The following is a 24,378-nucleotide window of genomic DNA, read 5'->3' on the forward strand; positions in this document are numbered from 1 at the left end:
TCTACTGGTTTTTCCTACTTTCTTCGATTTAAGTCTGCATTTGGCAATAAGGAGTTCATGATCTGAGCCACAGTCAGCTCCTGGTCTTATTTTTGCTGACTGTATAGAGTGTCTCCATCTTTGGCTGCAAAGAATATAATCAATCTGATTTTGATGTTGACCATCTGGTGATGTCCATGTGTAGAGTCTTCTTTTGTGTTGTTGGAAGAAGGTTTTGCTATGACCAGTGCGTTCTCTTGGCAAAACTCTATTAGCCTTTGCCCTGCTTCATTCCATACTCCAAGGCCAAATTTGCCTGTTACTCCAGGTGTTTCTTGACTTCCTACTTTTGCATTCCATCCCCTACAATGAAAAGAACATCTTTTTTAGGTGTTAGTTCTAAAAGGTCTTGTAGGTCTTCATAGAACCGTTCAACTTCAGCTTCTTCAGTTGGGGCATAGGCTTGGATTATCGTGATACTGAATGGTTTGCCTTGGAAATGAACAGAGATCATTCTGTCATTTTTGAGATTGCATCCAAATACTGCATTTTGGACTCTTTTGCTGACCATGAAGGCTATTCCATCTCTTCTAAGGGATTCCTGCCCACAATAGTAGATATAATGGTCATCTGAGTTAAATTCACCCATTCCTGTCCATTTCACTTGACATTCACTCTTGCCATCTTCTGTTTGACTACTTCCAATTTGCCTTGATTCATGGACCTAACATTCCAGGTTCCTATGCAATATTGCTCTTTACAGCAAAAGCCTTGACTGTGTGGATCACAATAAACTGAGAAAAATTTGTAAAGAGATGGGAATACCAGACCACCTGACCTGCCTCTTGAGAAACCTATATGCAGGTCAGGAAGCAGCAGTTAGAACTGGACATGGAACAACAGACTGGTTCCAAATAGGAAAAGGGGTACATCAAAGGTGTATATTGTCACCCTGCTTATTTAACTTATATGCAGAATAGATCATGAGAAACACTGGGCTGGAAGAAGCACAAGCTGAAATCAAGATTGCCGGGAGAAATTCCAATAACCTCAGATGTGCAGATGACATCACCCTTATGGCAGAAAGTGAAGAGGAACTGAAAAGCCTCTTGATGAAAGTGAAAGAGGAGAGTGAAAAAGTTGGCTTAAAAGTCAACATTCAGAAAACTAAGATCATGGCATCCGGTCCCATCACTTCATGGGAAATAGATGGGGAAACAGTAGAAACAGTGTCAGACTTTATTTTTTTGGGCTCCAAAATCACTGCAGATGGTGACTGCAGCCATGAAATTAAAAGAATCCTTGGAAGGAAAGTTATAATCAACCTAGATAGCATATTAAAAAGCAGAGATATTACTTTGCCAACAAAGGTCCATCTAGTCAAGGCTATGGTTTTTCCACAGCCTTGGTCATGTATGGATGTGAGAGTTGGACTGTGAAGAAAGCTGAGTGCCAAAAAATTGATGCTTCTGAACTGTGGTGTTGGAGAAGATTCTTGAGAGTCCCTTGGACTGCAAGGAAATGCAACCAGTCCATTCTAAAGGAGATCAGTCCTGGGTGTTCATTGAAGGACTGACTGATGCTGAAGCTGAAACTCCAGTACTCTGGCCACCTCAAGCGAAGATTTGACTCATTGGAAAAGACCCTGATGCTGGAAGGGTTTTGGGGCAGGAAGAGAAGGGGACGACAGAGGATGAGATGGCTGGATGGCATCACTAACTCGATGGACATGAGTTTCAGTAAACTCCAGCAGTTGGTGATGGACAGGGAGGCCTAGCATGCTGCGATTCATGGGGTCACAAAGAGTTGGACACGACTGAGTGACTGAACTGAACTACATTCACACAGGGTATCCCATGTGCCAGGTACTGTAGTTATACACACTTTAAACACATGAATTTAGTAAATCTTCACCCCACCATTGTTGTGCCAGCCTGTACTCATCTCAGCTCCATCAACACTCCCTCTCAAGGCTGGAACTAGTTATCCAGAAGAATCTTTTTTCTTCTATCATTCTTGATTGGACTTGGCCAATAAGAGAAACTTTCAATTAGATATTGAAAATGAAGTAAAATGGATGCCTTTATTATCCATGTACAGCCAGACTGAGCACTGAGCACCAGTGACTCTGCAGCAAGCTTTCATGTTTTGACAACAGTGATCTGAGATTCTTCAATAGGTGAATTAATAAACTAGAAAAAAGCCAGACCTCCACCATGACAGTCCTTAGTGAAAGGCAATTATTTGGAGATGTGAAGATTGAGAACTGAGGGATGGCAGGCAGCATGGAAACCACAGACACCTGTGTAGCCAAGGGCAAAGTGAGCAGATAGAGTAAGAGAAGTCAAATCCAACTGGCCCCAACTTACTCTTCCCTTCACTACTCCGGTGAAAGTTAAAACAATTCTTGGTGAGAAGAAACTGCTGGATAGGATAGGTTTGTAGGACAGAAGTGAATAGTACAATCTGTATTTAGTCATAATCTCAAAACACCAGTTTAGTCATCCTCAAGAAATTCTTTTGTCATAAACTCTCACATTAGGAAAGCTCTCCAAGTGTCATTAAGTAGGCACATGGACTGGAAATTCCATCTTAATAAGGCTTATTTTTGTTTAGGTATGTTGCATGTAAAAAAACTATTAAATAATTAAGTTGTAAACATTATTTTTAAAAGAAAATATAAATCTCTGAAATATAAGTAAACGGAGGATCTGATAGTCATCAGAAAACATATTTTTTTCAATTTTCTAAATGATGGAGCTTTATCATTATTAGCAGTATTATCATTGTTGATAAAAGCATTTTAGAGTTGATAAAAGTTTCCATATTTATGATTAATTTTATCACCACCACAATCTTATGAAGAAAGCAGAATAGATATTATTAACTATTCTGCCTTAGAGATGAACAAAACCTAATATACCTATTTTAATACTAAATTCTAAAAGCACTATTTCTGTAAGTTACATCAGGGAATTACAGGATAATAAATGTTTTTCCAATATCTTTTTAGTGATTTACTTATCCTTAAGATTTTTCTCTTTCTGATGGAATAGAAATTTTGTCTACTGATAAGTTTCGGGTTTTTTTTCCCAATTATTTTTATTAGTTGGAGGCTAATTACTTTACAATATGTAGTGGTTTTTGCCATACATTGACATGAATCAGCCATGGATTTACATGTGTTCCCCATCCTGAACCCTGCTCCCACCTCCCTCCCCATCCCATCTCTCTGGGTCATCCCATTGTACCAGCCCCGAGCACTTGTCTCATGCATCCAACCTGGACTGGTGATCTGTTTCACACTCGATAATATACATGTTTCGATGCTGTTCTTTCAGATCATTCCATCCTCGCCTTCTCCCATAGAGTCCAAAAGTCTGTTCTATACATTTGTGTCTCTTTGTCTGTCTTGCATATAGAATTATCATTACCATCTTTCTAAATTCCATATATATGCGTTAGTATACTGTATTGGTGTTTTTCTTTCTGGCTTACTTCACTCTGTATAATGGGCTCCAGTTTCATCCACCTCATTAGAACTGGTTCAAATGAATTCTTTTTAATGGCTGAGTAATATTCCATTGTGTATACGTACCACAGCTTTCTTATCCATTCATCTGCTGATGGACATCTAGGTTGCTTCCATGTCCTGGCTATTATAAACAGTGCTGCGATGAACATTGGGGTGCAAGTGTCTCTTTCAGATCTGGTTTCCTCGGTGTGTATGCCCAGAAGTGGGATTGCTGGGTCATATGGCAGTTCTGTTTCCAGTTTTTTAAGGAATCTCCACACTGTTCTCCATAGTGGCTGTACTAGTTTGCATTCCCACCAACAGTGTAACAGGGTTCCCTTTTCTCCACACCCTCTCCAGCATTTATTGTTTGTGACTTTTGGATAGCAGCCATTCTGACTGGCGTGTAATGGTACCTCATTGACGTTTTGATTTGCGTTTCTCTGATAATGAGTGATGTTGAGCATCTTTTCATGTGTTTGTTAGCCATCTGTATGTCTTCTTTGGAGAAATGTCTGTCTAGATCTTTGGCCCATTTTTTGATTGGGTCATTTATTTTTCTGGAATTGAGCTGCAGGAGTTGCTTGTGTATTTTTGAGATTAATCCTTTGTCTGTTTCTTCATTTGCTATTATTTTCTCCCATTCTGAAGGCTGTCTTTTCACCTTGCTTATAGTATCCTTCATTGTGCAAAAGCTTTTAAGTTTCATTAGGTCCCATTTGTTTATTTTTGCTTTTATTTCCAGTATTCTGGGAGGTAGGTCATAGAGGATCCTGCTGTGATTAATGTCAGAGAGTGTTTTGCCTATGTTCTCCTCTAGGAGTTTTATAGTTTCTGGTCTTACATTTAGATCTTTAATGCATTTTGAGTTTATTTTTGGTGTGGTGTTAGAAAGTGTTCTAGTTTCATTCTTTTACAGGTGGTTGACCAGTTTTCCCAGCACCACTTGTTAAAAAGGTTGTCTTTTTTCCATTGTATATTCTTGCCTCCTTTGTTGAAGATAAGGTGTCCATAGGTAGGTGGATTTATCTCTGGGCTTTCTATTTTGTTCCATTGATCTATATTTCTGTCTTTGTGCCAGTACCATACTGTCTTGATGACTGTGGCTTTGCAGTAGAGCCTGAAGTCAGGCAGGTTGATTCCTCCAGTTCCATTCTTCTTTCTCAAGATTGCTTTGGCTATCCGAAGTTTTTTGTATTTCCATACAAATTGTGAAATTATTTGTTCTAGTTCTGTGAAGAATACCGTTGGTAGCTTGATAGGGAGTGCATTGAATCTATAGATTGCTTTGGGTAATATACTCATTTTCACAGTATTGATTCTTCCAATTCATGAACATGGTATATTTCCCCATCCGTTTGTGTCCTCTGATTTCTTTCATCAGTGTTTTACAGTTTTCTATGTATAGGTCTTTTGTTTCTTTAGGTAGATATACTTCTAAGTATTTTATTCTTTTTGTTGCAATTGTGAATGGTATAATTTCTCTTTCTGTTTTCTCATTGTTAGTGTATAGGAACACAAGGGATTTCTGTGTGTTAATTTTATATCCTGCAACTTTACTATATTCATTGATTAGCTCTAGTAATTTTCTGGTAGAGTCTTTAGGGTTTTCTATGTAGAGGATCATGTCATCTGCAAACAGTGAGTTTCACTTCTTCTTTTCCTATCTGGATTTCTTTTTCTGCTCTGATTGCTGTGGCCAAAAACTTTCAAAACTATGTTGCATAGTAGTGATGAGGGTGGGCACCCTTGTCTTGTTCCTGATTTTATGGAAAATGCTTTCAATTTTTCACTATTGAGGATAATGTTTGCTGTGGGTTTGTCATACATAGCTTCTGTTATGTTGAGGTATGTTCCTTCTATTCCTGCTTTTTGGAGAGTTTTTATCATAAATGGATGTTGAATTTTGTCAAAGGCTTTTTCTGCATCTATTGAGATAATCATATGGCTTTTATCTTTCAACTTGTTAATGTGGTGTATTACATTGATTGATTTGCGGATATTAAAGAATCCTTGCATTCCTGGGATAAAGCCCACTTGGTCATGATGTATGATTTTTTTAATATGTTGTTGGATTCTGTTTGCTAGAATTTTGTTAAGGATTTTTGCATCTATGTTCATCAGTGATATTGGCCTATAGTTTTCTTTTTTTGTGGCAAAAAATATGGAATGCTTCATGAATTTGCGTGTCATCCTTGCACAGGGGCCATGCTAATCTTCTCTGTATCATTACAATTTTAGTATATGCTGCCAAAGCGAGCACTACTGATAAGTTTTTATTAATGTTAAGAAAGTACATATATCATTCTTGAAAAGAGCATTATGTCTTTGGTTTCCCCTGATGAATACCTTTCTAATATACTTTGAATTGATTACCAAGATGGTATTTTGGGAAAGCTTACCACTCTAATTTCATCAAAATCTACACAGATCACATTATTTATAAAACTTAAAATGGCAGCTAAAATTTGTTTAACTTAACTTTAGAAGTACTGCTCTTCATGCCTCTGATAAGATTGATGAAAACTAATAATGTTACTGAGGTTTTCATTTCAAACCCATCTTTTGTCGAAAGTAACAGGATAGAATATCTCCAGTTTCTTTAATTACATTAGAAAAATTTGGCAGGGGTACATCCCTGGAGATTCAAAAAATAAATAAATAAATAAAAGTCAGATGAGCTGTTTTTAATCATTTTTTGATAACAGTATCAACAAGATAGGTGGTTAAATGGGTTCAGGAACCTTGTGAATATGCCCTTCTGACCTAAATGCTTCTTAACATAAATTTCATATTGATTTGGCCTTCTTAGAAATCTAACCTCGTTTCATTGTTTTGAATTAACAATGACATCACCCTAAATTCTTAAATCACTCTTTAAAACTGAAGGAGGACCAAAGAGAACTAGTATTTTCTGAACTGGCTCTTCAACAGAGCCCTTTACATATCATATCTAATTTATCACTTGCAAGAGCTCTCTGAGGTAGATTTCATTACCCCGATTTTACATATGAAAAAAAAAAACAAACCAGATTTGGAGATATGTGTAACTTGTCCAAGGTTATCCAGGCAACATGTGGCAAAAGAAGCCTTTTATCCCTGGCCCAACTCCCAACTCCTTTTCTGACCTGTGTGACAGTGGAGGATATTATGAGAAGTTATTTTTTCCTGTTTCATGATCATTGAACTTGGGGGTGAAAGAAAAGACCACTGCCCCCAGAATACTCTTCCCCTTGGAACTCTCAGTTATTCTGAGGTGGAAATTTAGTCAGCTAGTCACAAGGAATCTCTTCTCAGCTTGCTTATTCACATCTCCAAAGGTATAAAGGACAGTCAGCTTCTAAAAGAAAAATGATTCCATCTGGCCCATTGATCAGTGTTCTAATAAAAAGTCTGACCAGAAAGGAGGTAGAAATTAAAAGCTTTGAACTGTAACTGTCCCAGTTTCTTGGTTCTCTAACAGATATCAGAAAGTTGACTTGATTTTGGTGAAAACATAAAAAGAAAAGCCAAGATGCTGACATGTATTGTTTCTAGGAAAATCAGATACACATGTGACAACACATTTTGTTTTAAATTAGTAAGTCATTAATATAGTGCAAAGAGACATTTCACATTATGAAAAGGTAATTCTGCTAAACTCTCTACAAATGAATTTCATTTTACTGAAGTCTTATGGGAGACACAGTTTTGTATTTCACGGAGATGCTGTGGCCTCACCTACTGAACCAAGAGACGTTCTTGGTTTCCTGTGTTTTCCAAGACCCACAATTAAATTTCATATCGTAGGGACAACAAATGTATTATTCTAAGTGACTTGACTCTAGGGGAATATCAACTACTTCACAGGTAGAATACAAATATCATTCTCACTTTAAATCTGAGTAAACAGTCTTAAAGACTTTCTAAATCCTATTATACGTACAAACTTTGCATGTAAAGGTTGAACCGAGCAGGCAGAGGAGTGTAAGTAAACACATCCTTCTCCCATAAGTACACAGTATTGAATGGAGGAGAAAGGGGCTTTCTACTCTATTCCCTCAATCCCTCAATCAAAGACCTTTTAAAAGAAAAGGCAGAGTTAAAATAATAACCTCAGCTCCATGATAAGGAACTTCTGTATTTGAATTTCATTGAATTATAGAGTTAGATAGTGTCTCCTGGGGGTCTGTAAAATGGCAGCCACCTCCCCAGACCACCACGACCACCCTCTAACCCACACCATTTACAAACATTCAAAGTTTCTTCAGGTCAAAACAGTGGAGGCTCAGGGTCTCAGTTTTTCTCTCCCACGAGAGCACAGGATCCTTTGATCTGAAATCTAATGATAATCTATTTTGACCTATATTTTAAAAATTCCATTTAAAATCTTGACACAATAACCAGAGAGTGACCTTTAAGAGGGAGGCAGCAGATTGTAACAGAAAGAGTGGACTGGGGAGTTTGATTCTTCAGTCTCATTTTCTTCATCTACAAAATGGGAATCAGTACATGGATTCTGTGAGAACTGGAAATGATCAAAGCCTTGGCACAGTTCCTCGTGCACGGCAGTGCTCACTAAGTGGTTGTTATTATGGCTGTGATAGTCGTTGTGTAAGCAGAAGTTCTTATAAAGCCTCCCGATAAAATGGCCTTGCTGGTAATTACAGACATGTAGCTTCTTCATCTCTTATCAATCTTAAACCATCTTAGAAAAGCACTTTTGGTATTGGCATATGTTTATACATTTGAATTAAAATGTAAAACCTCACTCAGTTCTTACTTAAGCATTGACCTATTGCAATTTAATATCAGATGACTGTTGCCATCCTACAAAGAGATGCGGCACAGCTGGGGCTCTGGAGGCACAATTCAGTAAAAGAACTAAGTGATGGGGCAGAGCCTGTGTGAGATGACAAAGATGCTTCAGGTACTTTGCAAAGAAAAGGGAGCTTCTTGACCCAACAAAGGCAAACACTTTATCTTAACTGATTCTAATCCATAAAGAACCTGACAAACAGTTCCTACGTTCCTTCTAGAAAGCAAAGAATTCATGATATGGAGACAAATAAGCTTCCACTGCAATTTCAGGAAAAAATATTCTTCTAGGCCCCCAAAACAGTAGTGATAGCTGAGTAAACACATGAAAGCGTTGATGTACTAGCTACCTTATAGCCAAAGAAGAAATGTGTTTGCTACAAGCTTGTTTCCTCTCTCTGGCCTTCTGCTTCTAAGCTGGCCATCAGGCATCTATTGTCTTCCTGCTCCTCTTGGGTCTTGTGATCATCTGCCCCCACACTCATTCCAAAAGAAATCGTAGTGAGGTTTAGTCTCCCTAGCATTCCAGTTCTTCTGCAATTCTAGACTAGAAACCAGGGGAGCATCACCATCATGACAAGGAAGCTATAGGAAAGGCTGTTGGAAACCCGATTTCCAGGTCTGCAAGAAGTACATGACATTTTAAAGGCATTCTACAAGGTTCTAATAACCGTTGAGAGAATAATTTAACATTTAAACTTCAACAACTGATCCACTAGCCCTGACGCGAGTTAACTACAATTTTCTAGAAAATCATGAGGAATAGCTTGCTTACGTTACTCTGGTGCTTATTGACCTCCATGGCATGTTTGATCTCAGGCGGCTCCTTCATGTGAGCATAATCTGAGACTCCTTTGGCAGCATCATGCTTCTGCCTGTAGGCAATCTGAAGAAAAAAACAAATAACTGTTAGTTTCATTTGGAGGTGTATGAAATTTCTTACCCATTAAATTTCAGTGTTTTGCTAGGATTTTACATAGTATTTGGTCAAATTTGCCTAAGCCTTTATAACGCAATAATAAATACAATACTTTAATCTTTGTGCTTCTGTTTAGACTCCTAATTCCAACTCATGTCATTTATTTCAGAAGTTTTTGTCCACGTGCTAAAATCCCCACTTGTATTCCTCTAGCTTAAATCTCATCTACAGTTTTGGGAAATCTTTCCACAACCAAGAGGTTTTAGGGTAATATATGTTCAAGGTTTAAATCTTGGAAAAGTAAGTGACAAAACTGGGGAAACAATTGGATATTTAAAAGTGAACTGTTCATTTTTTAATTGACTTATAATTTTATGGAGGCACAACTATAATATTAAATAAATCTTATTAAAAGCCCTAACCTTTGGGAGAAAATATAATGGAAGTCTCACATATGTCAAGCCTTGTTCTCTGTTAGACAAATAAGCACCTTCACAATGACACCCATCAGTACCACGTTAAATCTGCCCCACACGTGGTTGGAGAGAAGGTGTGAGAATAATCAGAAGTACTTCAGAGGTAGAAATAACCAAACTCAAAAACAGAGTTAAAAATTAAAGGAGATCCCTAAGACAAAATTATCCCCTTCCAGGTAGTCTATTCCTATATTATCCTGTTTATTTCCTTTGTAAGTTTAAATTACAAGCTTTCATCTTTGTAAATTTCTGTCTTCTCTTACTAGAATGCAACTGTCTAATTCACTAAATCCTTATCACCCAGAATAGTGCTTGACATAAACTGCAATAAACATTTGCTCAGTGAGTGAATAAATTAATAAATAAGTGAATAAATTAACGAGAATAAAACAAGAATAAATTAATTAATTACTTTTAAATGAAAATATATGTTAAAAGTTTAATGATAAGATGCTAAATGGAATTGGAATTACTTGGTGCAAAATGTGTGTGCTTAGTACAACTATTCAAGTTCAAAACTCTTTTCTGACTTCCTCACCCAAGTTTGTTTTTTTTTTTTTAAACTTCCAGTGAAAGAGAACTCAACCTGGGCATCACAGTTTCTAAATTTTGAAGGTTCTGACACAAAGTTCCTCCTTTAATGAAACTCAAATCTATCTCCCCAGCAATGCAACCATTTGGCCATACAGGAGGATTCTAGTTAACAGGACAGAACTCTAAATGTGGGAATCCAGCTCTCAGTGATTTCCACTCCCAGAATATCTGTGCAGATTAAGGCACTAAACCCCTGTATAGTCTACACACTCTCAAAAGTACAAATTCCAACTGTCCCACCTCTTTGCTAAGGTGTCCACAATATACCAGATATGGCCTGACTGGTCCTAATTAGAATTCTTCAATTTAATCTAGGTTATCATCTCTAATGTGCTAAATGCTGTTAGTACATCCATAGATCATGCCAATTTCCTTTCGATTACTATGTTGAGATTTCTGTCAACAAATGCCCCTAAGTCTTGCTCACTCCTGCTTAGCTCTGTTCCTACATCTGATTATTAAGCTTCCCATATAGCACCTCATGTTACTCCAGGGATAATTCATCATGCTAGAATCTGTTCCCTGATTTAATCCATCAGGAAATCTAATTTTGATGAACATATCTTTAAAATGTTCACCAATTAATTATGTTAAACAGAAACCCATTAAGAACCTCCATTCAGGCTGAGAAAGCCCATCACCCCAGTTCCATTACATTCTATAACTTGGTGGGGGGAGGAGTTTAATGGGTGGCCAAGTCTCTTAAGCCAAGGAACAACTTTTGAGATCTGCTCTAAGTAAAAAGAACTAGCATATGCCTGTCTCCTTTCTGCTGGATGCCAGGTTGATTCTGTGTTTTTGACTGTGGCACTTGTGACATTATAAACATAACCAATGCAGCTGATCGTTTTGTGGGTTATCATAGAAGTAGTGAGTCATCAGGCACAATTTTAAAGAGCACTCTTTCTTAAAAAGGCTATGTAATTTTCTACTTGCTGCATTAAAATAGTCATTTCATTTATAGCTGCTACTAAGCACCACTTTAGAATTAAGATTACATCAAATTGGAGGCAGCTGAACTTTAATTTATCATATTAATTTTCATCCTTAAAATAGCTAATGGAAACGTACGTTGAGCTAATAAATTTTCTAATAAATTTGATTTCTTAGGATGTATCATTATTGTGTAGCATTTCCCTAGGTTAACACTGTGTTCTTCATAGCTTGTGAGTTAAGGCTGCTATGGCACTGGACACCTAACTAGGGGAAGATATTTGCAGTAGTCTTATATAAACTATATGTAAATATGTTTACACAAGGAATATATAAACTTATATATTTCATCATATATGTTTATATCTCATCTCTACATATAAAAGATGTATTATATTTCTGATTTGCAGTATATTTCATAACTACTATACAGGTACTGAAGTGAAAGTGGCTCAGTCGTGTCCAGTTCTTTGCAACCCCGTGGACTATATAGTCCATGGAATTTTCCAGACCACTGGAGTGGTCTTTCCCTTCTCCAGGGGATCCTCCCAACCCAGGGATCAAACCCAGGTCTCCCCCATTGCAGGCAGATTCTTACCAGCTGAGCCACAAGGGAAACCCAAGAACACTGGAGTGGGTAGTCTATCCCTCCTCCAGCGGATCTTCCTGACCCAGAAATCTAACTGGGGTCTCCTGCACTGCAGGCAGATTCTTTACCAACTGAGCTATCAGGGAAGCCAATCCCATAACACAGGCAACCCTGAAGCTATGGAAACAGGACCTTGTGGCCACTGTAGATACAAACATAAGCTCTCATAAATCTTCGCTGTTCAGATGCTTGAGCAGCCTGTATCACTTCTATGATAAGGGATTATTTAGCCTCAGTGTGAGACAGCCCCTGTGAGAAGGGTCTCACCACTTCATGGCACAGTCCATCCATTTCCAGAACCTTTCTTTGTGATCTTTGTAAAATTTTTAGTGAGAGTTACCTAACAATATGTCCTCCTAAAATCTCCACATCTGTCTCTCTTTTTTTAAAGGGATTTCTATGTATCAGTCATTTTCTATAAGGAGCATTAGCCTTGTCACTTCAATCTGAATAGAAGCATTTGAGAACATTTGCAAATTGATTTGAAGATAATAATTTGTCCCAATATCAAAAGTTTAGGATACTTTTCACTAGAAACTGGAACATGCTCACATTTTAGAATTTGCCTCATATTCTAATTCAGGTTGCCACAAATCTGATACTATTTGGACACAGTAAAAGGTTAGTTCTTTAATCATCACAAATACTATTAAATTGTTCTACTTTCTTGCCTGTCATTATCAGGTAAGCTCTGAGAATTCCAATTTTAACAATAATAAAATAGATTTATGTGTATCTAAAGAAATGTTATTATAATTACATAAATCTTTGAAATAGACACCTTCTTCAGAATCCAGGTATTTCCTTTCTAACAAGTTCAAAGGCTAATTATGACCCTGGGCAGCGATGCTTCTTGAGAGCACATATATTACTTTCTTAGGGTGCATATTCTCCTCTGGAATAATACCTGTTACCAATTAAGTGACAATCTATTCTGGAAAAAAAAAGGAACAGATTCCAAAATGTCCAATATGGATTACTTTTTATGTTAAGTTCTATGTACACATAGTTGTGTACTATAGACATGCTTATGCCATAAAAATTTGAGAAAAGTTGTGCACTTGCAAAGCAATTAAGAATGTAAATATCTGAAAATGTTACCTTCCCCAGTAAGTATAAAACTAAGAAAAGATTTTTCTTTTCTTTATTGTATAACTGTTGCTTATTATTGTCACAAAAATCCTGTCAAATATCAAATGTTATAATTATTTGCTTTAAAAAGTACTCTGTATGATTAGCAAGTGGCTGGGTTACCAGGTGTTGGGTGGGAAAAAAAGGGCGGGCATATTAGTCATGGTCAGCCATGCAGAGTCCTGACATATATTTTTAGCCTCATGTTGCACAGCTGAGATTAGCTTACTGCCAAGCTGGGTACACAGTGGACATCTAAGTCTGTGATAATGAAGTACTTAAAGATATTCTGCAAAGAATAACTATACTCGGTGTTGTTCAAGAGTAATCTATTTTCAGACTATTTTAAAATTATCTATGTATCCTCTACTTAAAAATAAAAGGATTCTGGAGAAAGAAGTGAACTTGTTTAATAAAAAATTTAAAAAGAGGGGTAGAAATAGTAAGAAAGAGGTGGTAATGGATATAGCTTAGAACCCAGACTCTAGAGCAAATTCACCCATGTTCATACGCTGGCTCTACTATTTGTCAGCTGTGTGACCTTGGGCAAGTCACCTAGCCTCTCTGTGCTTCAGTTTCCACACCTCCAAAATGAGACTCTCTCATGGAGCTGTGAGCATTAAATGATATAAATATATCTGAAATGAATAGAACAGTACCTGACACATTGTGAGCATTTTTATGTATTTATTATTATTAACCAAAAATGTAGCATGAAAAATATAAACTATGTAAAAGGAAACATTTCTTTTAAAAAAATCAATCAACTGAACAAAAATCCATTTTACAAGTATTTATTGAAGACCCCTTGTGTTCTAGGAGTCCCTAGACTCCTAAGCACAGAGATGGAGCAGAGAACAAGACAGATGAGGTTCCTGCTCTTATGGATGAATAAAGTAACCAAAAAAAAAAAAAAAATCAGAGTGTACTATGAAGAAAACATAGCAATAATATGAGTGAGAAAGAGGTGAAATATTCTATTTTGAAATTCTGTTTTAAGGAACACAATAGATTAAGTGCATTAAGGATTCCTTCTGTGTTAATGTATTCTAAAAGGATAATTACTCCTAACTCTCATGGATTCAAAATTAGCTTACATGATATAGTTCTTAAGTCTGTCTTCAACTTGCAATCATTAAAATAGCCATTTCCACCTGGTGGAGGCTTTTATGGGAGCCTGAGATAGTGTAAGTGAAAACACCATCCATCCACGAGGAAAAAAAAAAAAAATTCAGGAATCACTTGTTTAATTGAGGGAGCACAGATCTGTGGATCCTGACTTTCACCATTAATTCTTTATGTGACTTTTAATAAGCTATGGGTATGTTCTCTTACAAGTTAAATCAAAGACTAGTTTAATATTTGCTATAAGATTGTAATCTAAGTAAATTATCTAAATAAGATTCATATTTGGTCTGTTAGCAGTGGTGAATGGGGACTAGGAAAGACTGTATCATGTAACTAACACACTGGGAGGTCCTTGTCACTATCTGTGACTATCAGTGACCATCACTATCCATGACTGCTGACAGAACATGAATCAGTTGCTTCCAATGTTTCACTCCATATTTATTATCTAAGATAAACAACTCTTTATAAAATGCTAAACAATGTGTATTAGGTATATATTTGATTGACATAATTATATAATAATTTAGGAGAACCATACCTCACTCTGTAGCTGTGTAACTTCTCTGGCAAAGACACTGTCAATTGTGGCTGGCATCTGCTTATAAAGAGAATTGGAAAGGTCCGCCTTAATGGTGCCTTTGTATTTTGCCTGGGGGGGAAGAAGGAAAAGAAAAATAAATATGTCTTAGTTTTTCTTTTACTGTGAATATTGAAAGAGAATAAAGAAAAGTACTTTCTTAGGAAACAAATTAGTTGGGATTGACATATATACACTGCTATGTATAAACTAGGTAACTAATGAGGACCTACTGTATAGCTCAGGAACTCTACTCCAGGCTCTGTGGTGACCTAAATGGGAAGGAAATCCACAAACGAGGGGAGATATGTACACGAATAGCTGATTCATTTTGTTGCATGGCAGAAAATAACACAACACTGTAAAGCAACTATCCTCCAATAAAATATTTTTAAATATATAAAGTCAACTTTAATCTCAGATACCAAACCTAATGGTCATATTTGAAGAAATAAATCCAATTTATCATGGTAAAACCTTTAAATCAAACATGCAAGAAAATAACAACTGGAAGAGGGGGGTTGAGGGATGGGAGAAATGGGTGCAAAGCGGTCAAAAGGTACAAACTTCCAGTCATAAAATCAATACATGGGGACATAAAATCTAGCATGGTGGCCACAGTTAATAAAACTGTATCACATATTTGAAAGTCACCAAGAGAGTAAATCTTAAAAAATAATCATCATAAGGGAAAAAAAAGAAATTAGATGTGTCACTCCGTATGATGACAGACTTATTGTGGTGGTCCTTTCACAGTGCATACAAATATGGAGTCCTGAAACTAATATAATATTCCACGTCAATTATACCTCAAATGAAAATTTTAGTTAAATAATGGTTATTTTTCTACTTAACCCCATGCACATTTCTAAAAGTAATTCTGTTTGTGTATCAACAATTTCATATATTTGATCATCAAAAAATATATGAGAATGAGACATATGAGCTGTTCCAGAAAACACAAGTCATTAGAATTTGTCTAGAACCTGAACACAAAGGACAGCCTTCCTTTATTCAAGTCTTCTTAACTTCTTCCACCACAATGGCGGGGTGCTGAGGTGGGAGAGCTTTTTTGCTGTTTTTGCACTTTCCCACATACAATCTGCACTGCCTCTAAATGATCTCAGTCATTACTCATAAAGAGAGACACTCATTCACTATTTCCTCTTGGGAAGATTAGGTTCAAAGGAATGTAACAGATTGCCCTGGTCCTTTTTTTTTTTTTTTTTCTCTGTAGTTAACTCCTTCAGGAAAAAGACTCAATTAATAATTAAGAACACCAAGTATTTCTCTGTGAAGGAGAAATAATATTTAATAGCTTACACGAGTAAACAAAACTGTGGCTTACCCCACTCTATCCACAAGTCCCTGACGTTACTCTTACTTGGAGCCAGATTTGAGCGTTGATTCACTGTGCATATAACTTGTGTAAGCCTTGTAGTCCCATGACTCTTCAGATTTTCATACTTAAAATTTACCAGTTTTCTTCAAAATGCTTTCACGTTGGCAGAAATAATCGCAAGAATATCGTGTTGATCTTTTTCCATCAACTTAAGAAACACTAGAGGTCAGTCATCTACAACACTATCTAATCATCTTCTTTTCACGTTTATCTCTTCAAAACGATCTGTTCACAGACACTGGCGCTGCCTCATCACAGACATCACTGTTAACATTCTGCTTTATAAGACGATATAAGCTGCGGTTCCACGTGCGCTCAGAAAAAGATGATACGATTTCTCAGCTGGGAAACGAACGCAGCGCATTTCTTACTCTCTGGTTTCATAGCAGTATCTCTGTTGAACTGATCCTAACCAAAAATAGTTCAAACTGATCTGAAGTTACTTACCAAAGATACCACATTTTATGGAATCTGCTGATAAGTTTGACTTATTTTCAAAATGAGATTGGATCATTTATATCTAATAAGTCTGTTAAGAAATAAAATAATGGAACTTCTGAAACTATTTTGTCAGTACTTTCTATTGAATAAAAATATCTCTTTTTAATTTGATGTAAATGAAAAAGGTTAGTCAATATAGATATGATGAAACATATCAACAATAGATAATAAGCTACCAGTTCACATGAGTTAAGTGACATAATGCATAGAATTACATAATTATACATTTATTATTAATATCAACATTCAGTGGTATTATCAGAAACATTATTCTCTAATTTTAATACACAAATTTTTATCTACGTAAATAGAAAATAATCCAAGCCATTTAAATAGTTTTGATACCTTACCTCAGAAATAAAAGCACCAATGTGTTTTACATGGTTTAGCATAGGCGTGTCAGTCACAAACGTACACTTGTCTTTAGACTTTTTATACTCTTCTTTATAATGGATCTAAAAGAGAGAACATTTTACATAAGAGAAAAAAAACAACTGTAATGCTCCCTTTTTGAACAGAAGAATTAACCTGCACAAGTCTATTTTCTGAAATAAATACTCCAATGTGGAATGACGCTCAAAACAAGCCAAATCAAATAAACTGATATCCAGCCCAGGATGACAAAGGTGATGAGGCAGGGTAAGAAAAAGGCTGCTCTTTAGATAAGCAAGGGTACAGTTACCATCAAGGATCATGTGTGTTGGACCCACACTGACTGTGGGTCCCATTTGTCCAGCTTCTTCAGCATAATTAAGAAACATTGGTACGACGTATAAAATAGCTAACTCATGAGACTCTACCGTATAACACAGGGAACTCTGCTCAGCGCTCTGTGGTGACTTAAATGGGAGGGAAATCCAAAAAAGAGGGGATATGGGTATACATACAGCTGCTTCATTTTGCTCTACAGTAGGGACTAACACAACATTGTAAAGCAACTATACATCAAAAAAAATTAATTAAAAAATAAATTTTTTCTTTATTTTAAAAAGAAGCATTGCATAGGCTTCCCAGGTGGCTCAGTGGTAAGGTAAGAATATTGGAATGGGTAGACACTTGCTTTCTCCAGATTTTCCCAATCCATGGGAAATGCCATAGACAGAGGAGCCTGGCGGGCTACAGTCCATGGAGTTGTAAAGAGTTGGACACAACTTAGCAACTAAACAACAACAAAGTATTGCATACTCAGAAGACTCTTTTATCACTTGATTTCTTCAAACCATGCTAAAATTTCTCAGTAAATAAATCTAGTTCTGTGCTAAGCATGGCTTTTCTCAAGATAACTTGAATACTGAGAACTAACACAATTTCGAGGGAATAAGTATAGCAGATGTACATAAAATAGGTATATCCAATTTACACATTTTTTGTGTAGCTATGGCATATCACACACACAAACTTTAACTCACATCTTTAAAAAAAAAAAATTCTCCATTTCACTCATACAATTGTCCTAATTTATTGTTACTTTAAGCCACAGACCCTAACAGGTAAGCCTATGGTCAAACAGAAACACAGTTGACTACCTCTGGGTTTAAAGTTAGGAGTCATCAGGACAGATGTGACCAATTAAGAAGATGACGAAATTAAACAAATGGAGATTACTGTTAGCATCATTACCTAGACATGCTGGATTAGAGGAGGGGGCAAAAATTGTGGCCACAGTGGGATTCTGGTTATTAATTAATTATGCTCAAATCAAAGGTTGAATATCCAATTTAGGAGAACCCATAGGCCTCCCCAACCTCCTCCCCTCCGCCAAGCATAGAACCCACCCAGAAAGCCTGTCACCTGTGGCGATCACTGCAGAATGCCCCCTTGTGGTGGCAGGCAGACAAATAGGACAAAGTCCAGAAAGGCTTAGCTGAGCAATCCTCATTTCTTCTTTCCAATTCACTAGTGAGAGGAGTCACTCTTTCTCCCCTCAGGAGAGGCCAGGATTACTCTGCGAGAAGATCCCACATGGGCAGATAAGTCAAAAAGAAGTCAGGAACTATAGAGAGGGACCTGAAATGTAATCCCACTGTCACACTAATTGCCATCCACCCTGATAACTGGGCAGGCAAAACTGATGACTGTTTGAGAGGATGAAGGTAATTTGCTGAAAGTTGTATCACCCTGTAATAAAGTCATGCTTATCTACCCAAGACTGTAAATACTTAGACTGAAAAAAATGTCATAGTTCAGATGATAAATTACATGGCCTCCCTAATTACAGCCTAAAAGTGAAGTTTAATAGTATACACTATCTGGTTCTTAAAGAACATGACTAATGTTGATGTTACACTTTAACATGACATAGAGATTTCACCATATTTGAACAGACCTAAGGGGCATTATTTGACCTGAGGTATAACCAGCCACAAACATACTGAGTAATGCTATTTTAAATGCCATATTTCATGGTGATGACTCAGATATTAGATGCTGACCACACTAAAACATTTGCTTTATTCATGAAATCAACATTAGAACATATTTATCTTATCTGAGCACTAAATTGCTTTTTTTTTTCTTCTCAGAGATTAGCCATAATTTTAGGTCTCTGCAAATCACCGTCCTCAGTCACTAGTAATTAAACCGTTAATGGCACTATGATAAATAGTAGGCTATTTTGATCATAAGGAGAAAAAAAAGTATCTCTGTTATATAATTAAGCATGAGAGAAAATAAGCTATCATTAGGTTTAAGTTTGGCTCATTATTTTTATCTTTCGCCACCATCTCTTCCCTCTCCCATTCACATTCTTCACAGCAGTGGTATGTGCTGTGGCTACAGCCTCTGATAAGCTCTGACTTGAGCAGAATGTTCAGGACAGGAGCTAGGGATAAAGGTGAAGTATTTACTTCCTCTGCTATGCAGGCAAATAGTTGAGTCTTAAGTGTGCTCTCCATTCCTTTCTTTGGTCTTTATTTAAAAGATACACACACACAAACACCTACTATATGCTTATTGTCACTCATATTGTATTTCTAATGAATTTTACAACATGACAGACAGGAAGCATATGATCTTAAATTTTTATATAAAGAATACCACGAATTAGTAGCTTTCGTATACCAGGAAAATTGGAAAAAATAGATGAATGGGAACTACGTCGATGATTAATACTAAATCTTAGGTAAAATAAAAATCGCTGAGTAGACAGTCAGTTCCAAATCTAACAGATGGCCCCATCTATTGGATAGATTGCCTCTCCAATCCCTTTCTTTCCTAACAATAGAACTCAAGTGTATTTACGGGAGGAGATACGCCCCTACCGCAGCCGCAAAGGACAAACTGCTCTGAGACAGGCATGGCTTTCTCATTCCCTTTGGCCGGTGATGGGTCAGGGAGGACAGGTGCCCAGCTCTGGCCATGAGACATTCTTGGAAGTCTCCCCAGCATTATTACTGGTGAAGCTCATACAAGGGGAGAGACTTGCTGACACAGCCCATTGACACCTCGCCCATCCACCTTTTGTTTTCCCCAACCACAGGAAAACAGCAGGAACCAGGCCATCACAAGACAATAAACCACCATACCAATGATGGCAGAGCAGAAGGAAAGGAGCCTGAGAGACTGATAACATCAAGGCTGAAGCCCCTCCGTCCAGGATTCATCTCAAAAAAATAGTCATCTATCTGTTAAGCCTCTGTGCTAGGATTTCTGTGTTCTGTGCAGCCATCTGCACTCACAACCAACACACAATCCAAAGCTGATGACTTACTGTCAATAAGATGCCCTAAATAATTTACTGTCTGCTGACCTCACCCATTAATCCCACCATGTCTCAACTACAGTTCGACTTAAATTAGTTGAGTGTGCTTCCTCTTCTTAGCCTAGTTTCTTTCACTTTAGTGTGAGACCAGCTAATGGCCGAAAGCGGAAGACAGATGTAGAAATGTTAGAGGGTATTTCCTTTTGCAAGCATTCTTAACCAGAAGGAGCTAGGAAGTCTTTTCACAAATGGAACCACATTGGCTAAATGCAATGAACCCTGGAAGACAGAACGGTGGCTCCAGCACTGTGTCTTAACTGAGGCACTCAGAGCCAAGGCTGCTCTCCCAGGTTTCTGAACCCCATTGGAGCTTTCTCTGGAGGGGTAACCATGGAATCCCATGTTTTCAGCATCGGGAAGGGTTACCCACAATAAACAATGTTCACTTGCCTGGAAAATGTTCTTCCTGCTGCCACACAAATGAACACCCTAAAAAGGTTTGAATCAAAACACTGAGTCAGAGGCTTCTGGCAAATGCGGGCTCACTTGCTCTGCAGAGACTCTTTATCCTAATTTACAAGAAACATACAAAGGGTCCCTTTTAACCTACTATTTTTTATGACCACCCTACAAAAGGCTCCCAGATCCATGATGCTCACTGCTCAGTGTAGTCAGTGGGTTTGATTTATTCAAGGAATTGATTAGATAGCTGAGTAACAGGACAAAATACCAAAGAGAGGATAGCTGGGGAAATAAAAAGCATTACATGGCTAAGAGAAAAATAAAAAAGGCTGCCTCAGAGAACCAGGTGTCTTTCAAGATTGGGAAGTGAGCTATGCAGAGGGAAAACCCCACAGTATGGGCAGTGCACGTGCAGAGCAGAAACTAGGCAAGGCAAAAAAAAAAAAAAATTTTAATTTTTTTTAAATGCCTCATACTGATCCCCAAAATGAAGCCATCTGATCTGAAAAAGAGACATTTCTTTCTATGGAGAATTCTAAACAGTGCAAGCCTTCCAGGACTTCTCACTAGGCCATTCTTATTTAACATTTTAATGAATTATCTGGCAGGGGCATGATACAGCGAAGTCTGCAGGTCTGCTGATGACCTCGCGCTCTTATGAAGAGGGAGACGGTAAACTGAAAGAGACGAACTGCAGAAGCTCTCAAAGGGCTGTGCGAGAGGACAGGCCACTACAGATTAGATCATCCATAGCAAGGGAAAATCACTCGGACTATTAAAAGAGGATGGGCCCTACGTGATCAGCTACAAGTCAGAAATTAGGACTGGAAATGGCTGAGGATGCTCTCCTTCCTGAGGCTGATCTAACAGCTTTCTGCAGCCCACCCCCCCTTAGTCCAAGAAACTGTAAATATCATCACAAAGCAGGCAGGAAACAGCAGGCTTCCCTACTCATAATCACAGCCACCCACATCTGGACCTCTGTGCACAGTTCTCGTTATTACATCCTGATAAAGACACATGAAAGCTCAAAGAGGTCCAGAGAGGAAAGATCAGAATGATAACAAAGGGGATGCAGAGAGACTGTGCCATGAAGAGAAATCCATGAAACCAACCTTCTCATCTGGAAAATGGAGCAGAGTGAGGGGCTACCAGCCAGGCGCTGGACTTGCCAGATCTAAACCTGAATCTTGTCTCCATCCCTGACTAGTCAGGTGGCCAAGGACAAGCTGCTCAATGCCAGGTTTCACCACCTCTGAATTAAGGCTCACGGGGCCTACGGCACTAGCTCACTGTGGCATGAAATGCAGTATTGCACGTGGAGTGCCTGGCACACAACAGCAGAGAAGGACATCGTGGCGGCCAAGGTTTGGGAGTCAGATAGACCTTGTTCCAAATCCCAGGTCGGTGTCTCACTACCTGTGTGATTTGATCAAGAAAATGTGAGCCTGGGACTTCCCTGGTGGTCCAGTGGTTAAGAATCAGCCTTGCAATGCAAGGGATGCAGGTTCAATCCCTGGACAGGGAACTAAGACCCCACGTGCTATGGAGAAGCTAAGACTGCAAGCTGCAACCAGAGAGTCCATATGCTGCAATGAAAAATACCGCATGCTGCAACAAAGACACGATGCAGCTAAATAAATATAAATAAGAAAATGTGAGCCAGCTTCTTAAAGCTTCAAGATGTAGGACTCTACAAAGCAGGCAAACAGAAAACCAAATTCACATGGTGACAAGCTGCAAACAGAATGCCTTCAAACAAACAAAAAGGCTCAGGTAAACGCATGGATTTCCCCCTTGGGATATAAAGGATTATAAAACAAAACTAAAGTCCTTGAAGGTTTGTCTTTAAGATTGAGACTGGGGCAGAGACTGGTGGACTAAATTAAATGTGAGCACCAACAGATGGACACTATCAGAGACATAATAAAGACTTGACTGGAACTCCAATCTAACTCAATTCGTCCTTTCTATATTTGTTTTTAGCTCTGTATTGATGCAATTTCAAATATACATTTTAGACCACCATCTAGTCATGCAGACAACACAACAAAGAAAAGAATTTCAAATTTAAGTTAATCTGCTCCATATAAAAACATTGATGACACCAAGTGTGAATGAACAAGTTATTACTTAATAATACTATTTAATTATATTTCTAAAAACAATAGAAATTTGATTCAGTCCAATCCCTGAAACTCTTCCAGAAAGGTTAAATTAAAATCTGATTTAAAAATAATTGTACAAACTTGATTCTTTTTTTTTTTTTTTTTTTTTAGAAACAAAGAAAGCAATTGTTCAGACTGTGCACTGGTAAATATAAAAATTTCAAAAATTGAACCAGTATTTTAATAAGTATGAAATTCTCTTTGGAAACAAAATGTCAACATGTACACAGATATAAACTAGGCCACAGTAATATGATCTAAATATTTAAGTAGAACAGGCTATGCAATATAAACCGATCATAAACAGAAATTGCTCTCACGTATTTGACTTCACCTACATTAGAGTGAAATACCATGGCTTTTGCTTTGTCAAAACAGTAAAGGCCATCGCCCCTCACTACAAGATTGGTTTTGAAGTCACTGAGAAATGCTCTTATCACCTACTAACTAAAGTTGTCACTTTAATAGTTTATATAACTTGACTCAGCCACAAATACACCTCAAGCAAAACAACATTGAAAGAGGTACTATCTCCAGAGTTATGGAACTTGAAGTTTTAAATGGTCACATTACTAATATTTGTGTAATACATAATAATAAAGCTAAGGTAAACTTTGCATGAAAGCTATAGGACAGATAACATGGCAAACTGGCCAAGAGACAGGGCTTCATGTTCAAGTCCTACTCCCCACTACTTAACTGTGTGATCCAGGCAAATTACTTAACCTCTCGGAGGGAGCCTTCTTTTTCTTTTCCCTCACCTCTAAAATGGGAAAACAAGAGAACCTACGTCACAAGCTGCATTACCTGGCACTTAGTCCTCAATAAATCTTAGCTGTTGTTGCTTTTACTATCACTGTTGTTGCCGTTATCATTTCATTATTATCATTGCTTACAAAGAACTTTTACATATAGTAGCTTGTGACGAATATTAAGAAACGGCACAAAGAAACACTCAATTTAAAATTTAATTACATTACATGTCAAGTATACAGGAAGGGTTCTGAGGTCCACCATCCCGGCTCTTCTAACAAACCAGAAGGGAGCACAGAATCATCTATAAAATGTGATTGGACGGATACAAAATTAATTTATAGAGACAATCGTTAATAACAGCTAGCATCTCTTTACTCACAATGTTCCGGACAATTTACTAAACACTTCAAATGTGTTATTATTTCTTAACCTTAGTATTTTAAACACTTCCCTTGAGGAACTGTGTCCCACCAACCTGCCCAGAGTTACTGTTAAACTACTCAGGCAGGCAGATTTCAGAAAACACTGACTATATGGCCCAGGATTGACTTCCTCTGCAAATAAAAGTTTGTGAACTGTTCTGATCATCTTGCTTAAGAACAACAACAGAAATAACCAGTTCTCTGCTCCCCTTTCTAGATAAGACAGGCACCTACTCACATTTCATGAGGCATCTTCCCTGTGTACCA

General features: G+C 37.5%; 1 protein-coding gene and 1 non-coding gene across 3 annotated transcripts in view; both read right to left on the reverse strand.

Annotated features, from left to right (window-relative positions):
• NEBL (nebulette) overlaps nt 1-24,378 on the reverse strand; it is a 365,265-nt gene that overhangs the window by 90,562 nt on the left and 250,325 nt on the right. The window contains exons 3-5 of one of the 2 annotated variants that reach the window (XM_061126176.1): nt 16,954-17,058; nt 14,662-14,772; nt 9,066-9,176 (exon numbers count right to left, since the gene is read on the reverse strand). The exons of the other annotated variant lie outside the window; for it this stretch is intronic. Coding sequence (XP_060982159.1) covers nt 9,066-9,176; nt 14,662-14,772; nt 16,954-17,058 — 327 coding nt within the window. The remainder of the gene's footprint in view (nt 1-9,065; nt 9,177-14,661; nt 14,773-16,953; nt 17,059-24,378) is intronic. 2 annotated transcript variants of the gene reach the window in all.
• Nucleotides 5,652-5,754, reverse strand: LOC133045294 (U6 spliceosomal RNA). Its single transcript, XR_009690174.1, has one exon. It is a non-coding gene; the product is annotated as a U6 spliceosomal RNA (small nuclear RNA).

This window comes from Dama dama, chromosome 23, assembly GCF_033118175.1.
Source record: "Dama dama isolate Ldn47 chromosome 23, ASM3311817v1, whole genome shotgun sequence".
Taxonomy (NCBI): Eukaryota; Metazoa; Chordata; class Mammalia; order Artiodactyla; family Cervidae; genus Dama; species Dama dama.